Source organism: Pseudorasbora parva, chromosome 2 (assembly GCF_024679245.1).
Source record: "Pseudorasbora parva isolate DD20220531a chromosome 2, ASM2467924v1, whole genome shotgun sequence".
Taxonomy (NCBI): domain Eukaryota; kingdom Metazoa; phylum Chordata; class Actinopteri; order Cypriniformes; family Gobionidae; genus Pseudorasbora; species Pseudorasbora parva.
The window spans coordinates 46,609,110-46,629,000 of NC_090173.1; the positions used below are offsets into that span (position 1 = coordinate 46,609,110).

Consider the following 19,891-nt stretch of genomic DNA (forward strand, 5'->3'; position numbering starts at 1 on the left):
AAACTGGAGTTCCGGCTCAATGTGATCAGACTTGATCCTAAACACCTGCTATATCTGTAAAATTGACTTGGATTTATAAAAAATATGCAATTATTGCCAGCCATATGTCTTATATGGGTACATTCATTATATTGTATGCATTACTATCCTTGACAGTAACACTAATGCATGCAATAGCAAACAACACTAATGAGTGTAATAATGTAACTCTTTGATATAGATATTGTAAGACAGGCATGCTTGATAAAAATTGACCTACATTAACATTAACCTACATTCACTACGACTTCGATTGTTACCTAGAGAGAGAGAGAGAGAGAGAGAGAGAGAGAGAGAGAGAGAGAGAGAGGCGCGAGCTTGAATACAAATCAGACTCCCTCCTCGATTCCCCGTTACGCACACGCGCATTCTCTGCAGCCGCACTGGAGAGCTGCGGTTGAGGGGACGGTTTAATCTCTCACGCCTCATTAAGGAGGATCCGCCTGTGCATGCGAGTGCGGTTTGCACACAGACCGTGAGCGCATCTGCATGCTCTAATGTGAGGAAACACTCCACGAGAAAAAAAAAATCCTGTGTGGGTGGGAGGAAAGAAGGAAGGACAAGGGGAGGAAAGCTGGATCGGTGACCAGGAGCTCCATGGCAAACGCGCGTTATGGCGATCGCATAGGAATCCATCGTGACGGCTGCAGGGTGTGAAGTAAGTGGCTCTCCATCTAATTGTGCATGCCGACGCTTCTGGTCACCGTTACGAGAGGGGTTCTGTAATTTCACGGTGAGTTTGGCCGCTTTGGAGTGAACCACCCTGCCCCATATCGCTGGAAATCAGAAGGACATGGAAAAGGAGGATGGGGGTGTGGTATTCCCCAAACACTAGCTCTAATTACCCTGTTTGGCAAAATCCCTTTAGGGTTTTACGCTCTTATTGCCTTCGCATACATCCCCCACCTTTAATAGCTTTAAATTGCGATGCTGCTGCCGGGTAATGCATGTGGTGATTTGAAACGTGCATGTGTTTTGGGGGTGCTCGAAACCCAGAGACACGTTCAAATCAACAAATGACTGTAGAGCAATAGACACGTAAAGTACAGTGTAATCCAGGTGCTTACAACAGCTCGCGCCAGCATGAGGATTACGCTCCTGAGCATGTGTTTTATTATGGTTGGATTGGATATTCTACTGGAAGGAAGAGAAGAGGGCGAGACAAGAGACATAGTGAGTGAGTCGTGCAGCATGTTTTGGTTTATGATGGTTTTTTGATGGGATAGTTCACCCAAAAAATGACTGTCATTATTTTGTCACCTTCATGTCTTCCCAAAAACTTTTCTTGTGTGTAACACAAAAGAAGATTTAAAAAAAAAAAAAACTTTATACAATAAGGGTTAGCCAAAATGATATGTTGCGTCCCATTCAGTGACAACCATATAAACATTCACCAAGCTATTTAGACAGTTTGGTGAAGATCCTGAAATTTCGGTCAAATACAGGTTATTTTAGCTGTGTATAATACAAACAGTTCGCTTCAATTGATTATTAATTTATTTAAATATGCACTATTTAACAATCAAAGACAATGTAGTTGTTGTGGGAAAAAATGTCACAGCAGCAATTGTTCTCCTCTCCGCCATGTTTAAAGCTTGTGGCCTGCCCATCTCGGAAACATGAGTATCAAAATTCTAAATTTCTCAGTGGTAAATATGACTTGAGTGGGTTTAAGTAATGGAGAATTCTGATAGTATGAAAAGGCAGCATAGACATACAACTGATGTGGATAGGAGAGCTATTATACTTTTGTAAGCAATAGGATTTTTTTTTTTCCATGGTGGAATTTATGTTGTTGGCCTCTTAAATATGATAGAGACTCTTTTGAGGGGTTCTTTTGACTTGGACTGATAAGCAAACACCTAGCTTTCACCCAAAACAACACCCTTTAGCCCCAGATAGTAGTCAAGTGTACCTTGTTGTGCAAAACCTTTGATTCACTTTTGGTGCTATACCATGATTAAAGTTGGTCAAGTATTTTCTTCGCCATTAGGATGTATATTCGAGTGAAACAACTTCTCGAACCACAAAATGGGCAGAGTTTTGTCCATGTGGAATTTATTGGATGGCTGTGGTTTGCTATTGGTGGATCTCATGTGAGTGACAGGTTGCCCCATTTGCGCCAATAAACATATTATCAGAGAAAAAAAAAGAGCTGAGTTTGCAAAAGGGAGAAGTCATTTTGATTAAATATGAGGGCACATGCATTAAAAAAAAGATGAGCATGCATGGATAAATCATTTACTGTATAATAGATACTGAAAAAATTCATATTTCATGCAACTTTAAGGTATCTGCAAGTAAACACAATATGAATGTTACATATGCATCTTGTAAGACAGTAGGAATAGTGGAATTACTGGAAAATGTGAGACTTTATTAGCCTAGAAATCTAGACGCACCCTAGCGGCAGCAAATCTAATCTTCCGCGAGTGTCATCTAGCAACTATCAATACACTTCTAAGCTGTAAATGCCAAACTCTGGTCGGGCCAATCACATCGTGTATAGAGTTGGTGGGCGGGGCTTAACATAATGACGGCAGAGTTGCGCTTGCATGCTTCTGGTAAACACAGGAACTGGCGAACGGCGGTCTTTTGAATCAGCTTTGACCGTGACTCTGGAAGACTTGGAGTTGAGCTTTTCTCTGAGAAAAGAACAAAGAACGGCACTGAAGTCATTCTTAAAAAGGGAAGATGTGTTCGGAGTTTTGCCGTCCAGATACGACAAGTTTAATCTTTCAACAAGCTCACCTTCGTTGCTCATGTTGGTTGTAGCGCTATCCAATTGCGTGCACACCGTGCAGAGGGAGTTTGAAAGACAACCGTTTATCCCACCCCTCGGATTGAGCTGTCAATGGTGAGTTTCCAGACCAAACATCTTGATGTGGGTCTGGCCTGTCAGGCTAAGACTTTGTGGTCAGTAGTGTACATTTTTAGACTCAAACATTGCGTATCTTCTTCTTCTTTCGGCTTTTCCCTTCAGGGGTCGCCACAGCGAATAATCTGCCTCCATCCAGTCCTATCCTCTGTATCCTCTTCTCTCAGACCGACTACCTTCATGTCCTCCTTCACTAAATCCATAAACCTCCTCTTTGGTCTTCCTCTTGACCTCCTGTCTGGCAGCTCTAACCTCAGCATCCTTTTACCGATGTATTCACTCTCCCTCCTCTGAACATGTCCAAACCACCTCAACCTGGCCTCTCTAACTTTGTCTCCAAAGCATCTCACATGTGCTGTCCCTCTGATGTACTCATTCCTGATCCTATCCATCCTCGTCACTCCCAAAGAGAACCTCAACATCTTCAGCTCTGCTACCTCTAGCTCTTCCGCCTGTCTTTTCCTCAGTGCAACTGTCTCCAAACCATACAACATCACTAGTCTCACTACTGTCCTGTACACCTTTCCTTTCATTCTTGCTGTACTCTTTTATCACACAACAGACCTGACACTTTTCTCCAACCATTTCAAACTGCCTGCACACGCTTCTTCACCTCTTTTCCACACTCCCCATTGCTCTGGACTGTTGACCCTAAGTACTTAATATCCTGCACCTTCTTTAACTCTTCTCCCTGTAACCACACTGTTCCACTTGGTTCTCTCTCATTCACACACATGTATTCTGTCTTGCTGCAACTAACCTTCATTCCTCTTCTCTCCAGAGTAAATCTCCACCTCTCTAGACATTCCTCCACCTGCTCACTGCTCTCACTACAGATCACAATGTCATCCACAAACATCATAGTCCATGGAGATTCCTGTCTGACCTCATCTGTCAGCCTGTCCATCACCACCGCAAACAAGAAGGGGCTCAGAGTCGATCCTTGATGCAGTCCCACCTTCACCGTGAAGTCCTCTGTCTCACCTATGGCACACATTACCACTGTCCTACTGCTCTCATACATATCCTGCACCACTCTAACATACTTCTCTCATACAATACCACAGCTCCTCTCTTGGCACTCTGTCATTGCGTATAATTTTACTAATATTAGCTGACAATAATATGCAAAATGGCATGTATGCATTCTTGTCTTACCAAACCATGTCTGTCTTGTTTTTTGTCCGTTGTAAATGTCAGTTTGTATTGGTGAAGACAAGTAATGCTCTATTATAGGATTATATACAAAGCTAAAGCCCTTGACTGTTTTTGTTTTACTTTTCACCATCCTTTTATGACGATCATTCTTGACGCTAGTGTAATATGAAAGCTGATACAGACTATCTGTCTATATTTTCATACATGAACCATAATGGAAAATAAGGCCAAGCTTTGTGTTGTATTGAAGTTGGTCTGCTCTGGGAGCCTATTCCACTTGACTGTACTAATTGAAGCTCAAGTGTCTTCTGGGGATACTGTAGCTGCCTAATCTCACTTTGCAGTAATCCAGCAACCCTCCATCTCTAGAAAAGACCTCCTTTTTGAAGTGGCTCTTTCTGTATAATTTATTATTTTAGTAATTGCCTTTGTGTTTGTTTGTCAGCTTGCCTCTGTAGATTGTGATTCACATGAGTTAGTCATACAGAGCCAGACTTTTGACTATCAACGATGTCTGGCCAATTTTGCAGTTTACTCTGACCAAAAACTGTTCAATTAGTGCCACATGACCACAATGATAATGCTCTGCAAAAAAATGTCAGCTTATCCAAATAATGGTACTTCAGTCTTCTTTACTAATAGGCATTTTACATTTTTCAGGGAAAAAAACTTTTAGAGATTCCATCTGTTAAGTGCATTATGATTAGCACATTTTAAGGCCAAATATATCCACGTTGTGAGCTTACAGATTCTCACTAGTTCAAGTTAACCTGTGCATTAACTTCATTGTCTGTACAAATGTAAGTTGTGATAGTTATAATTTAAAGCTGTTATATTTGTTATTTCAGCTGAAACTTCGGACACAATTTGGGGACACCAGACATTTTGGCTGTATTTACACTGCAGGTCTTGATGCACAATTCCGATTTGGTGACCATATCCGATTTTTTTGACAACCCGCTTAAATCAGCTTTTCAAAACCCACCCGTATCCAATATTTGCATTTACACTGTACACTGGCAAAACAGCCCAAGACGATCTTAACCGGTGAAAGGAAGTAAAACAGCGCGATATGCAATGGACGCAGACAAAATGATTGCACAATGTTTTGCTGTCTGCACTGTTCCACGCATCTTTAAAGTCAGCAAAACATTTCTCTCTTAAGGCGGAGAAAAAGAGGAGAGCCCTTGACAGGGTTGCCAGGTTTTCACAAAAAAACCCGCCCTATTGCACTCAAAACTGTGTTAAAGTAGCCCAATTCCGCATGAAAACCGCAGACTTGGCAACACTGGATCGCAGTTTGTGTCCACCTGAGTTGACGTCATTCGCCCTCCGTCCTTTTTTCAATGACGTACAACTCGCATTTACTGGGGAATATCCGATCTGACCGCTTACATGGCAGACGCTAATGCACACATCCGAGGATATCTGAGGATATCGGAATTCATGCGTTTTGTTCCTGCTTACACGTTCACATGCCACATCTGTGCCACATGAGAGGAAAAATCGGAATTGGGTCACTTGAACCATGCAGTGTAAATGGGGCATTATATTACATCTTGTGAAAAGTGACATAATATATGCCCTTGAAACTTTCCGTGTGTAATTACTTCAAGCATTCATACAGTACATAAACACGCAGGGTCTATATAGTTATTTTAGCATAAAAAGTTAGCTAACCTAGTAGAAAATTGCTCATTGTGTGAAATTGGTACCTTCTAAAGCTTGACTTTGTTCTCTGGCCAATTGATAAAAACTTCAAGAGCACTCTAGCTTACAATGAGAATTCTAGCTTACAATGTTGACTACAATCTTGCGCTTTTTGTGTGTAAAACGCGACAGACGGTCTGTAATGGGTGCTAGGCTGGTCTGTAGGCTTGCCGTCTGAGTCGTACATGAGTAGACCATATGCTCTTCCAGACACTTTACCTTCATCAGTTTGTTTAAGCTTGAAGCATCTACATACTTATCAAAGCACTTGTTGACAAAAGCGAGAGAGACCCATTTTGTTCACCTTTTTCCAGGTTGGCCAGTTTGTCTTGTTTACAGTCATATTTGGATGATTTTACTCCTGGAGTCTTACATTAGAGCGCGTCTCTCTCATGGATCATGCACTTTAGCTTTCTTTTTCCTCAAAGATATTAAAACGACACAAGGGCCGACTTTTTAGAAAACCTTCCAGTGTTGCCCGGCAACAAGGAAAGGTTTCAAAAAATGCTGTGCTCCTTTTTTTTTTTTTTTTACATTATCTGAAGACTCGCACTCTGACAGATGTAAAATGTTGACCGCTCCACCGCTGTGAGCGTAAGGCGCACTAAAAGCGGAGGCATGTACTAGATGCTTTCTGTCGTTGGGCTTTAGTGCCTGGCTTCATGTGATATTCATTTCCCTGTCCTGAACTCAAAGGTTTACGGTGTGATGTTGAACAGACCCACTGACAAAATGCTGCTCTGTGGTTCACGGTCGAATGAAAGTCCAATCCTAGAGAGGTCTTGGTAGGTTTAGACCAGCTGTTTGCAAGTTAATCCTGAAGTAAAGTAGGCTTTGTAACTACTAATTAGATTGTAATCTGTTGAAAATGGTTGCACGTTTTTATCTTAACACAAAAGTTAATCTTGTAGGTCATAAGCTCTCTTTAAAGTAATGAGTAGTCTCTTAAAATGACATCTACCTTAATTGATAATAAGCCAATAAGCGCCTTTAGTTTGTAAACAGCAAGTCTTATAGTAATTCCGTTTACCATTTATATTTAAAACCTTTTTGGGTCATGTAACTGTCAGTGATGATAAAATCCTTTTCTATAAAGAATACACAAGAACAGGAAAGACAATAAATAAATGATCATGAAACACAATAAATAGCCTATTTTAATGTGTAAATAATAAATATTTTCCATTGCATGTTTGGGGCTTTTTTTCTCTGGGCGATCAGTCACTAACAATTCATATAATGGCCTTTTTTAAAACATAAATGGATATATGGTGTATAAATATAAATGAGTCAGAAATGTTCAAGTTTCAAAATGTGAGGGTGTTCATGTGCAATTTTTACCTAGGAAACTCGTATTTACAATAATCTGTTTAAATGGCTGATTTATTCAGGAATGAAGTAAATGACTCTCTTTATGAATGGGCCATTGAATCGTTGGTTCATCCGATTGATTCGCTCAAAACACGGATTCATTCAGTAACTAAACTGCTCGGAAATGCACAACAGTTCTTCTCTAGCTTTATAGGTAATATTTTTTTATGGCAAAATTGAACAAAAACAGACAATATTGTGAAAAATATTGTATAAAATATAACAATATTAACTTAGATTTTTTTAACTGTTCACTGTATCACATTTGTACTCGTACACTGATATTGTGCTCGTTTTCTCATGCTATTGCTATCCTGTGATATAAGACAAAAACTCATACAGGGGCATTTTTGCCCTGATATTTTATTATTTTAGGGGCATTCAAACTTCATTCTATAGGCTCCATCGCGTAGTGAGTTGCATTATGCTCGTCACAAATCAACTCTATGAAATGTAATATGTATTTTACATATATGATTGTGTTTTGATGCAAGAGAGGTGCTTCAGACGTGCAATGAAAAATAAGTTATTGTAATTTTCTAGCACCTGACCAGTTATTTTTTCTTTCTCTTTCATGTGTGAAGACTAAAGTGGGAGTGTGAGAGGAGGAACTGCAGAAAGAAGAGGGATCTACAATGGCAGCAGAAGAGAAGCCTGCTGTGAAGAGCAGTAGCTCCATTGTACCATGTTTCCTATTTGTGGAGGTGAGTTATCCAATAAACATAATCCTGAACATTGACTATATCTAGGAACTTTATCAGGCACTTTTATTAACACTCAATGGGCTTGCAGTGAAGGTGAGGTTGTTATGTTATGTCATGACCTGAAAGGAGGAAGTGAAGTTCAGATCAATACCATGGTGTTAATCATATAAAGAAAGGCTACACATCAACAATTTGCTTAATATCGCTTTATTTTGAAAAATACATTTGGACAGTTTCAGTGGTCTGTTCTGTCAGCAAAAATATTAGGCTATGCCCAAAATGGCTAAACTCACTAAGCTTTTAATTGTCTTAACCACAAATTATCGGTCAGGAAATTAGCTACTTAAAAAGCCACTGCTGTCTCAGAAAAACATTATAAAACATAAACATAATTTGTTTGGCAGAATATGAAGTTGTTTGAAAAATAGTGAAACATGAGTTATATATATATATATATATATATATATATATATATATATATATATATATATATATATATATATATATATATATATATATATATATATATATATATATATATATATATATATATATTAGACATGGAGGACATTTAATGCTTTAGAGTGCAGGAGATAATTACAGAATGACTTGCTTCCCACAAGTGAAAAGTTGTTATCTAATGAGGAATGATTGGGTGTTGTTTTTGACTACACCTGCCCTGTCAAAAATGCAAAGACAACCAAGTAGTGGCTTTAGAACAAGTCCATCAGACGCCTGTTCTGGCCTGGTCAGAGTCCAGATTTGAGCCCTAATGGGAATGTCTGATCTCACATTAAAGTTAAATGAACTGGGAGACAGATTGCAACTATTCATGAAGTGTTTGATGGCATCAACATTGAGTGGAACAACACTGACTATTTTTCCTGAAAAAGCTGTTGGCAAGTTGGGGAAGGCTATTCTGTGTTACTTTATCTAGAGTACTTGTGCAATTTGTGATAATTTCCTGACCAGTGATTTGTGATAAAAATGTTTAAGACCAATGTTGGGGAAAGTTACTTTGAAAAGTAATGCATCACAATATTGGGTTACTCCCTTAAAAACAAACTAATTGCATTACTTAGCTATATATAGTTTTATATATATATATATATATATATATATATATATATATATATATATATATATATATATATATATATATATATATGCATGCAAAGCCATACAAAGCCATACTGAAGCAAAGCCATACATTTGTGTAAGAAAAATATCCATTTATAACTTAACAAACTGTAATCTAACTTCCCCTAACTGTCATACATGACAAAAAAGACAAAAGTAATGCATTACTTTACAATTTACTTCTGATTACGTAATCTGATTACGTAACTCAAGGTACTTGTAATGTATTGCCCCGACACGGATTAAGCCCTTTTCAGTTTTTCTCGATTGTTTGCACACATTTTCTGAAAGCATTGCCTCAGACTCTCAGAACTCTAATCAAAAAACACACAATGGGCAAACCCCTTCAATTCTCCTGCTAAATGAAATTTTACATTCAAAACAATGTTATTTCTTCTCAAAATGGTATTTTGTTTTCAAATGACACACACAAAACATATCAATACTAGGGTCTGTGTAACTTCAGATAATTTGTTTTTTTCCTTTTTGTCTTCTAAACGGAAAAACAAAGAAAGCATTCATTTATTACATATTCAACCCTCTATGAGAATAAATAAACAAATCTCGAGTCGTTTTCTTAATATTTTTATTTTTGTTTTAATCACACTTTGTTCTAATCTGCCAAATGGAAAAACAATAAACCCAAAATGGATAAACAGCTTGAATATTTGATCTCAACATGGGCGGAACAAAACGCCCCTTTCCGCTGATTGGTCAACCAAAAATCAAGCCTCGCCTTCAGTTCTTAGCTCCGCGCATTGGGCAACAGAATACTAGCTATCTATCCAATGCATGTATACAGATTATTAACAGAGTTTATTGCAACTACATTTAAAGGGGGTGGTGAAATGCTGTTTCATGCATACTGAGCTTTTTACACTGTTAAAGACTTTGATTCCCATCCTAAACATAGACAAAGTTTCAAAAACTAATGTTGGACGTTTGATGGAGTATTTCTGTGTTAAAAATACTCCTTCCGGTTTCTCACAAGTTTCGGAGAGTTTTTTTCGAGTATGGCTCAGCTTGACGTTAATAGAGCGGAAGGTCCTTGTATGGGCCGTACGGGCTCTTCTCCCAGTAGGGTGCGCGCGCGCGTGACTAGAGGGAGAGAGAGGAAATGCATGCCCATAAACACTCTCTCAGGTGCAGATCCACTTCTCCGTGAACACTTATGTCGTTATAGTCTGCGCCACGCTCCACTTTATTCCTATGGGTGACATCAAGCGACTTCAACGCTTCAGCACAGCATTCCGGGAAGGCAGCGCTGCATTTGAACCGATTTGAACGCAGAAATGACGGGAAGCTTCACAACATCGCTTCAGTCGCGTCTCCAAGTGGATCTCCACCGTTCACTGCTGTCACAGGACTTCACCAAATCATACCAAAGAAGTGTGTTTTTGACGGAGCGGTCCCAGTGCTAAAGGTTCGGTCCTGCTTTGGAAGCAGCCGTTGAGTTAAACTGCTTCAAATGTCTCTGCTGTTGGCTATCGTCACGTGAGTAAACATCAGTAAACGACACGATCGCGTGCTTCGTCATTCAAATGCGCTAACGGTTACTCCATTGTTGTTCTATGTATAACGTTACACTAGTCTGACGTGCAAAACTGCTTTGCTTGCTACTGCTAAGGTTTAGTCGCATACAATAGTCCATAAACCGAATCATGTCCTCATTAACTGCGAGTAAACACACACAAATGTTGACAGGCCACTAAATACAGTACATACCACAGAGACGGACGTCCTGCTGTTGCCGTTTCTCCTGTTCAATTTATTTCTGCCTCAGATTTGATTGTGGATCATTATCTGTATTAGCTGAGCTCGATAGCCATGGGTTTCTCCACGCTTGAGGACGTCACCGCTTTGCGTGCTCGTCATTCTTTAGCTCCGCCCACACGATACGCCTCCAGGCGCTCGTTTTTTTCCGGAAAGACTCGGTACAGCCCATATTTCTTTTATAAATATAATAAAACTAAAGACTTTTTGGAGATATGAAGGATGCAGTACTACTCTATAGGTACTCAAGATTGACATGAGATTGACTGAAACTGAGTGTTTCACCCCCCCTTTAAACTCATTCTCATCAAACAGCCAGACTAATAATGGCTTGACACAACCTCCAGAGCAGAGCCTACAGAGCTTTCACATTCATGTGCAGAGAAATATAAATTTATAGTAATAAATATTAATTTACGTGGCATTTGCTCCCACAACTACTCCTAGCTATGTATTTGCCACACCGCTGTTTTATTTAGCTTACCAACTATAAAAAAATTAGCTGGAGCGACACAACGCACTGGACAGCACGGAGAGAATGTATCGGACATTTCATCTGGGTCTATAGGCTATCTCATCAAACAATCAGTTTAATATATGGCACGACACATTTATTGTTTCTTCTGCCTATGCTTTTGCGTGCGGTGGAATTTGTTTCTCATAATACATTTAATTAATTTACATTGCATCTGCTGTCACATTTGGCACACCATTAGCTGATCAACTCTTGAAATATGTGTGCCAAAAATGCGCAACTCACTGGACAGAGCAGAGAGAATGTTGTAGTGAAGTGATCAGCTGACTGCTGATAATGAATAAAATGACTCATTCATTAACACAGTGACTCGCTGCCACCTACTGGCAATATTTAATATTCGTTTCATCTTGTAATTCTATTTCATATTTCTGTATTCAAAGCATTTTGTATGAAACAAAACTAATGTCATTGCATGAGGCTATATATTTGCTGTGTGAATGTATTTACAGAACTCTCTCAGCATTAAATTGTGTAAATACATCTAAAGCAACTTGAGATGCTGCATTGCCACCTCTGCAGCACAGGATCCCTTGGGCTGAAACAAGTGCCAAACTAATTGTATTGACTAAATTTAAGATTTTAATTAAAAGATGGCATGCCTATATTTAATAAGATATAGCTATTTAAAAAAAGGTAGCCTTATTTGACTAATTAATATATGACGCTAATAGACGGCAATAAATATAGAAATATATTAATTTCTGGCTTTATTTTTCAATGTGTTAATACATAGGGTCTCAAACAAGTAAATGAACGTCAAGAGCGGATTAAACATTTCTGTTTCTGTTCTGTTTTCAGTCAAAAAGGTGTAATTTAAGCGTCTTGAGTTAATGATTTTTACAAGGAAAGTGATTCGATCAATAACTTTAATAGCTCGATAAACTAGAGCTGTTGGTAAAGCCAAAACAAACTATGTCTATTAATTTTCATATTATCACTGTAAAGCTGCTTTGAAATAATCTGTATTGTAAGAAGCGCTAGGCCTAGGCTATATATAAATGAAGATGACTTGACCCTTGACATTGCTCCAAAACAGAAGAGCTCACTTGTTGCCCTTTTATGATGAAGCTCTGTTTGACAGGTGTTTGCCCATGTGATGAGTCGGTGTGCACATTTTAAAACTGCAATTTGAGTATAAAGTAGAATTGTGCTTGTTTAGCAGAATTGGTTCAGGGGGTTGGTGCAAAAGTTACATGTTGTGGTCATTGTGTCTCAAGTACCAGTATATGTGTGTAAACAATTGATTAAAACTGTAAAAGACCAGTAAACAGTTTACAATTGCTGGCAACCAACATCTTCAGCATCATTGCTCCAGTCTTCAGTGTCACATGATCCTCATGATCCTCACATGATCCTTCAGAAATCATTCTAATAATGATTTGATGCTCAAGAAACATTTCTGATTATTATCAATGTTGAAATTAGTTGTGCTGCTTCATATTTCTGTGGAAACTGTAATACATATTTGTTTCAGGATTTTTTTTTTTGTTGAAGACGAGGTTTAAAAGAACAGTGTTTATTTTATATTCATGGTCAATTTAATGTGTCTGTGCTAAATAAAAGTGATTAATAAAACGAGAAAAAACCTTCCTGACCCTAAACTTTTGAATTGTAGGGTGTGTAGGCCTATATATATATATACACGAGAATTTTATAAATAAAATAATCATTAAATGATTTCTATGATTCAGATCCAGTTTCTTTCATTCTTTGTTTCATGAAGGATGGAAGGATAATGGACTGAATTGGTTTTGTGAGTGTTATTGTGTGTGAGCTTGTGCACTGAACGTTGCGTGTGCATCACAAGCACATCACGACACTTGCCTCCACTGTTGTTACTATGGATACCAATCAGCTGGATCTTGATCCCGTCTCTATGCTATGCTTTTTAGATTCTCTCCCCCACATGTGTAAATCTTCTCTTTGCTGCTGCCTTCCGCTTTCTTTCAGTAATTCGCCCGCACATCTGTCTACACACCGACGGATCTGTGGTCTTGCAGAATGCATATATGATTATTTGATGAGCCACATTGATTTTTTTTCTTTTTTCATGTAGTGCATTCAACTACTGCCATGACTCACTTTAGCAAGGCGAATGCAAAAAGCACGGAAGCTGGGAATGTGAAAGAAACATCATAACAGCCAGTTATACAACTTAATGGAAGGGTAAATCTAAGGTCTGGCCCTTTCACTACTGTGTGTGTGTGTGTGTGTGTGTGTGTGTGTGTGTGTGTGTGTGTGTGTGTGTGTGTGTGTGTGTGTGTGTGTGTGTGTGTGTGTGTGTGTGTGTGTGTGTGTGTGTGTGTGTGTGTGTGTGTGTGTGTTTAAGAGAAAGATCATCTGTTATTCACTTACAAATTCTCAGGTTGTTATAATGGGAAATTTTGAAGAATGTTCATACTGCTCTTTTTTAAACTGAAGCAAATAGTAACCAGGGATGGGGAACATGAAAACACACAAGCACTGTCATTTTAAGTCTTTTTAATTTGTTTTGTAGTTCTTATAAGATCCAGCAGAGGGCGCAACACTGCAACAGGTGCTTTTGCATTGTCTCTGGGTCTGCTTTGGCTCACTTGGGGTGACAAAATGTCCACAAAAACAGTAAAATAAAACCTTTAGACCTTTGCTTTAAAAGTGTGTCTCAAAATCATAAAATGCTGTTAAAAATAGAAAAGCAACAAGTTGAACAAGAATGATTTGAAAAAGTAAATGTTAATTTATAGTTTCCATGTGACTAGCGAACTGCAGCACAGGCATGTCAATTTTCCTTGAAGCCCCAAGTATTTAGATCACAAGAAAAGGAAAAACTTATAAACTTACATTTATTTGAACACAATGCAAGTTTTGGGCACTTGTGATCCATATACATCACCTGCTGCAGTATTTCAATCATATTAAAGGGATAGTTCACCCAAAATTTTTTTTATAATTTACTCACCCTCAAGTTATTCCAAACTTGTATGAATTTCTTTTTTCTGTTTAGCACAAAAGAAGATATTTTGAAGAATGTCTATAACCAGTTGATGGGACCCCATTTATTTATTTATTCATTTATTTATTTGTTTTTTCTTCAACACTATGGAAGTCAACAGGGTCCTGTCAGCTGGTTATAGACATTCTCCAAAATATCTTCTTTTGTGCTAAACACAAGAAAGAAATTGCCTGTAGTGAATTTGTTATTTTAATATTGCTGTCTTTTTACTTAGCATAAACCTGGTAAAAAGTAACTGGCGGACAGTGGAGGAAAGCCTTGTTTTGCCCTTTAGGTGGGCGGACCTATATGTGTGTGACATCACATAAAAAACTGAATACACTCTTAAAGATAAAGGTTCTTTATTTAACATCCTTTCATAGTATAGAGAATCTTTTCATCTCACAAAAGGTGCTTTGTTGTGGAAAAAGGGTTCTTACACTAAGACATTTTTTTTCTTTAAAGGGTTAGTTCCCCCAAAAATGAAATTGATGTCATTAATGACTCACCCTAATGTCGTTTCACACCTGTAAGACCGTTCAACATCAGGACACAGTTTAAGGTATTTTATATTTTAGTCCCAGAGCGTAATCAGTCAATGCCCACTGTACTGTCCATGTCCAGAAAGGGAATAAAAACATAATCAGAGTAGTCCATATGGGACATCAGTTAGTTCATTAGAATCTCTTGAAGCATCGAAAATACATTCTGGTCCAAAAATATCAAAAACTATGATTTTATTCAGCATTGTCCTCTCTTCCGTGCTGCTGTAAAAAGATTCAAACGGTTAATAAATCAGTGAATCGATCAATGCTTCGGGTCGCCAGTGTTACGTGATTTGAGCGGTTTGGCGGTTTGATGCGATCCGAACTGCTGAAATCACGTGACATTAGCGACCCGAATCATTGATCGATTCACACCGTTTGAATCTTTTTGGAGGAACACGGCAGAGAAGACAATGCTGAATAAAATCATAGTTTTTGATATTTTTGGACCAGAATGTATTTTCAATGCTTCAAGAGATCCTAATTAACCCACTGATGTCCCATATGGACTACTCTGATGATGTTTTTATTCCCTTTCTGGAAATGGACAGTAAAGTGTGCATTGACTGTATATGCTCTGGGACTAAAATATAAAATATCTTAAACTGTGTTCCGATGATGAACGGTCTTACAGGTGTGAAACGACATTAGGGCGAGTCGTTAATGACATAAATTTCATTTTTGGGGGAACTAACCCTTTAAGGGCTGTTTACTGAAAGGTTCTTTGGGGTCCCCAAAATGGTTCTTCAATGGCATAGCCTTCATTTTTAAAGGAAGTGTATAAGATTGTGGCCAAAAATGCTACTAGAAAAAAAGACATCTCTATCTTTCTCATCATGGGTGGGTCTTTGAAAGTGAATAGCCCTGAGCAATAGCAGATCTGCTCGACTACAATCTCCCTGGCTCCTTTTGTAGAGATCTACAAAGGCACAGGAAAATGAAAGGAATATAAATTGATTTTTGACACTTGAACTGGCAGGTCACTGATGAGCGTTGTGGGAGCTGAGCAGTTTGACTCAGTTGAAGGATAAAAGACAAACAGCGTGCAGGCAGAGGAGCGGTGTTGCTCTTGACGAATGGAAGAATGGTTGCGAAGACTTGTAGAAAGGGAGGACATGAAGGAAGTAAGAGCAAATGGCTTGAATGTTGCGCTCCATGGCAGGATAATGTGTGTTTTCAGCTGAGACTCCACTGCACACTTGCACAAACACAGACTAATAACAGACTGATCTTGCATCTGCGGCTGTAGTCTCTTAATAAGCTGTTAATTGTGATGCAACAACAGACATGTTGAAACATTATTCCCGTTGTGCAGTGAGTGAATAGCTTGAGCTGTGCTTGCAACAGTATTACCTGAATTAATATAGCATTTTAAATGATTATTTATAAAGCTGAAAATTGCCCTTTTTAAATGCAGAGGATGCATACAAATACCTGTAAGAAATTATTTCATGGAGTCATTGTTAAAGCTATTATCGTTACATGCATCCATCCATCTATCTATCCTCACACAGTACGAGTGTATGGTGCGTGCTGTCCTTTGGTGCTGTTTAGTTCTGCTCGTCAGCCAGAATAAAAGCCCTTAATGAGCTCTGAATAAGACGAGAGAGATGTCACTCAAACTGCCAGACAGTCTTCAGTGTCTGTCAGCTTGAGGACGCTGTTGAAGAGGAAGAACTCTAAAAATACTCGGAAAGAGGAGTCTGATTTCAAGCACAATTAGAGCTGAGACAGTTGAATGGCACTGAGATTATGAATCATATCTGTCGTTCTCTCTGTCGTTCTCTCTGTCTGTATTTGTCTATTTGTCTGTCTGTCTGTCATTCTATTAGTCTGTCGTTCTATCTGTCTATCCATCTGTCTGTCTATTGTTCTATCTGTCTGTCTGTCATTCTGTTTATCCATCTGTCCGTCGTTCTATCTGTCTATCCATCTGTCTGTCGTTCTATCTGTCTATCCATCTGTCTGTCTATCTTTCTATCTGTCTGTCTGTCATTCTGTCTATCCATCTGTCTGTCTATTGTTCTATCTGTCTGTCTGTCATTCTGTTTATCCATCTGTCTGTCGTTCTATCTGTATATCCATCTGTCTGTCTATCCATCCATCTGTCGTTCTATCTGTCTATCCATCTGTCTGTCATTCTATCTGTCTATCCATCTGTCTGTCGTTCTATCTGTCTGTCTGTCGTTCTATCTATCTATTTATCATCTGTCTGTCCATAAGATTCTATCTGTCTGTGTCTGTCTGTCTGTCTGTCTGTCTGTCTGTCTGTCTGTCTATCTATCTATCTATCTATCTATCTATCTATCTATCTATCTATCTATCTATCTATCTATCTGTCTGTCTGTCTGTCTGTCTGTCTGTCTGTCTGTCTGTCATTCTGTTTATCCATCTGTCTGTCGTTCTATCTGTATATCCATCTGTCTGTCTATCCATCCATCTGTCGTTCTATCTGTCTATCCATCTGTCTGTCATTCTATCTGTCTATCCATCTGTCTGTCGTTCTATCTGTCTGTCTGTCGTTCTATCTATCTATTTATCATCTGTCTGTCCATAAGATTCTATCTGTCTGTCTGTCTGTCTGTCTGTCTGTCTGTCTGTCTGTCTGTCTGTCTATCTATCTATCTATCTATCTATCTATCTATCTATCTATCTATCTATCTATCTATCTATCTATCTATCTATCTATCTATCTATCTGTCTGTCTGTCTGTCTGTCTGTCTGTCTGTCTGTCTGTCTGTCTGTCTGTCTGTCTGTCTATCTATCTATCTATCTATCTATCTATCTGTCTGTCTGTCTGTCTGTCTGTCTGTCTGTCTGTCTGTCTGTCTGTCTGTCTGTCTGTCTGTCGTTCTATCTATTTATCATCTGTCTGTCCATAAGATTCTATCTGTCTGTCTGTCTGTCTGTCTGTCTGTCTGTCTGTCTATCTATCTATCTATCTATCTATCTATCTATCTATCTATCTGTCTGTCTGTCTGTCTGTCTGTCTGTCTGTCTGTCTGTCTATCTATCTATCTATCTATCTATCTATCTATCTGTCTGTCTGTCTGTCTGTCTGTCTGTCTGTCTGTCTGTCGTTCTATCTATTTATCATCTGTCTGTCCATAAGATTCTATCTGTCTGTCTGTCTGTCTGTCTGTCTGTCTGTCTGTCTATCTATCTATCTATCTATCTATCTATCTATCTATCTATCTATCTATCTATCTATCTATCTATCTATCTATCTATCTATCTATCTATCTATCTATCTATCTATCTGTCTGTCTGTCTGTCTGTCTGTCTGTCTGTCTGTCTGTCTGTCTGTCTGTCTGTCTGTCTGTCTGTCTGTCTGTCTGTCTATCTATCTATCTGTCTGTTGTTCTATCTGTCTGTCTGTCTGTCTGTCTTCATTTCCCAAAACAATTAATTCAAATAGCCACGCAATGGATTTCCTGCAAAAGCCTGTTACTAGCTCAAAATGCTTAGTTCATCTCTCCAAAGTAAGTCAAAGAACATATCAGTGCTATTAGAATGAAAAGTGACCTTGTGTCATTTTTAACAAACAATGTTGTCAATAAAACTGTTCCCTGTTAGTATTTTCAGAAGTAAACTATGGCTATACGATTTTGATGACAGTGATTGAAAATGCACAAGACTGCACTTTATCTGTATGGCATATAATTTGGCAAAACAGTCTTACAGTTCAGTACAACACTAAAGCTCACTTGCAAAAGCTAATATCGCTCCCAAAACTGTTCACTCATGCTTCAAAACTCGAGTCAGTGCCACGAAAATGGCAAAGATCCTTCTCAATTGCTTTGGCTCATTTCTTGAAACAGACCGGACGTTCTCAACACTCTTAGTGCTTTTGCCCAAATAACGTGGATGGTTCGCCATTGTTCACATGCAAAAGCTCATGCCTCTGTCAAAACTAAATTTCCTTCTCATTTAAACAGTCAGTGCACCCAAACTGCTTTCTCCCTGTGGCATTTGTGTAAGCATTGCAAGTCGAAATGTTTAGATGTTTTGTTACTATGGTAGAGGACCATTGAAGTATCCCTAATATCCACCTTTCAGTCTTAGCCCAGTCCTTCATTGACAATGGTTAATTGGCAATGGTGTGTTGTTTTTTGTCTAGCTAACAGAATACAAATTCAATTCTGTTGTGAACAATTGCTTCCAAAAGTGAATTGCTTCAATTGCTTCCAAAAGTGGTTTGGAAGTTTGTCCATGTTGTATTGAGAATATAATTTTTCTTTTTCAAGAAATGAGTCAAATGGAGAAAAACTGTAATTGCAAGAGACTGGACAGGATTCACTGTCACACTTTTACTGTTGGTCTGTCAACAAACGACTGTATAATGTCATTGCAGACGATGTATTGCAGTGAACGTTGTCTGATTACATACAGTCTAATCTACAAACCTTTGAATGAATCGGCTGTACCTTTTGACCAGCCTCAGACATTGTAAGGTCATGATTGTGAACATTATTGAGAACAATAGTGGCTGATTTCATCAGAAACATGGCTGCAATCCTGGCCTCTTCTATACCTCTTCCACTGTTTTGCCTCCATACCCTTTCACCATGCATCTGCACTCCTTTCTTCTTCCATTGTCAGAATTTGTAACACTTTTTGTTCTGTCTTTATGTGCTTGCCCAATGAAGCTTCATGAGATGCACCTCTGAACTATTTTAATGAACTCCCTGATCATTGGTTGATCTAATGCTTTACAACCCAGTTCATTAATGAAATTCAAAATTCACCTCTGCAATTCATCAATTCAGGACGCTTTTACAAAAATAGAAATGTATAGTGTTAGGGATTAACAGCTTATGACCCAAGACCAGTAGTGAAAAATGAAGACCATTGATTAAGAGTGTAATTAATTAAAAGAAAAATTAATTTTAGTTTGCAGTTTTAACAGCAGAAGCCAGCTTCAAGTCTCACAAGGAGTTCGCAGGCCGTGCTCCCCCTCTCACCGCCTCGTTGCCCTTTTTCAAGGTCTATCCACGTCATTACTGCAATGTGGATGGTTCTGATTGGCTCAGAGACATTGCACAGTCATGGTAAATTTACACA

General features: G+C 38.6%; 1 protein-coding gene across 2 annotated transcripts in view; it reads left to right on the forward strand.

Moving 5' to 3' along the window:
• Positions 1 to 385: 385 nt before the first annotated feature.
• Positions 386 to 19,891, forward strand: part of plppr2a (phospholipid phosphatase related 2a) — a 43,675-nt gene continuing 24,169 nt past the window's right edge. The window contains exons 1-2 of one of the 2 annotated variants that reach the window (XM_067422575.1): positions 386 to 697; positions 7,741 to 7,860. In XM_067422575.1, coding sequence (XP_067278676.1) covers positions 7,792 to 7,860 — 69 coding nt within the window. In that variant the 5' untranslated portion in view covers positions 386 to 697; positions 7,741 to 7,791. The remainder of the gene's footprint in view (positions 698 to 7,740; positions 7,861 to 19,891) is intronic. The other variant, XM_067422558.1, reaches the window with a different exon arrangement.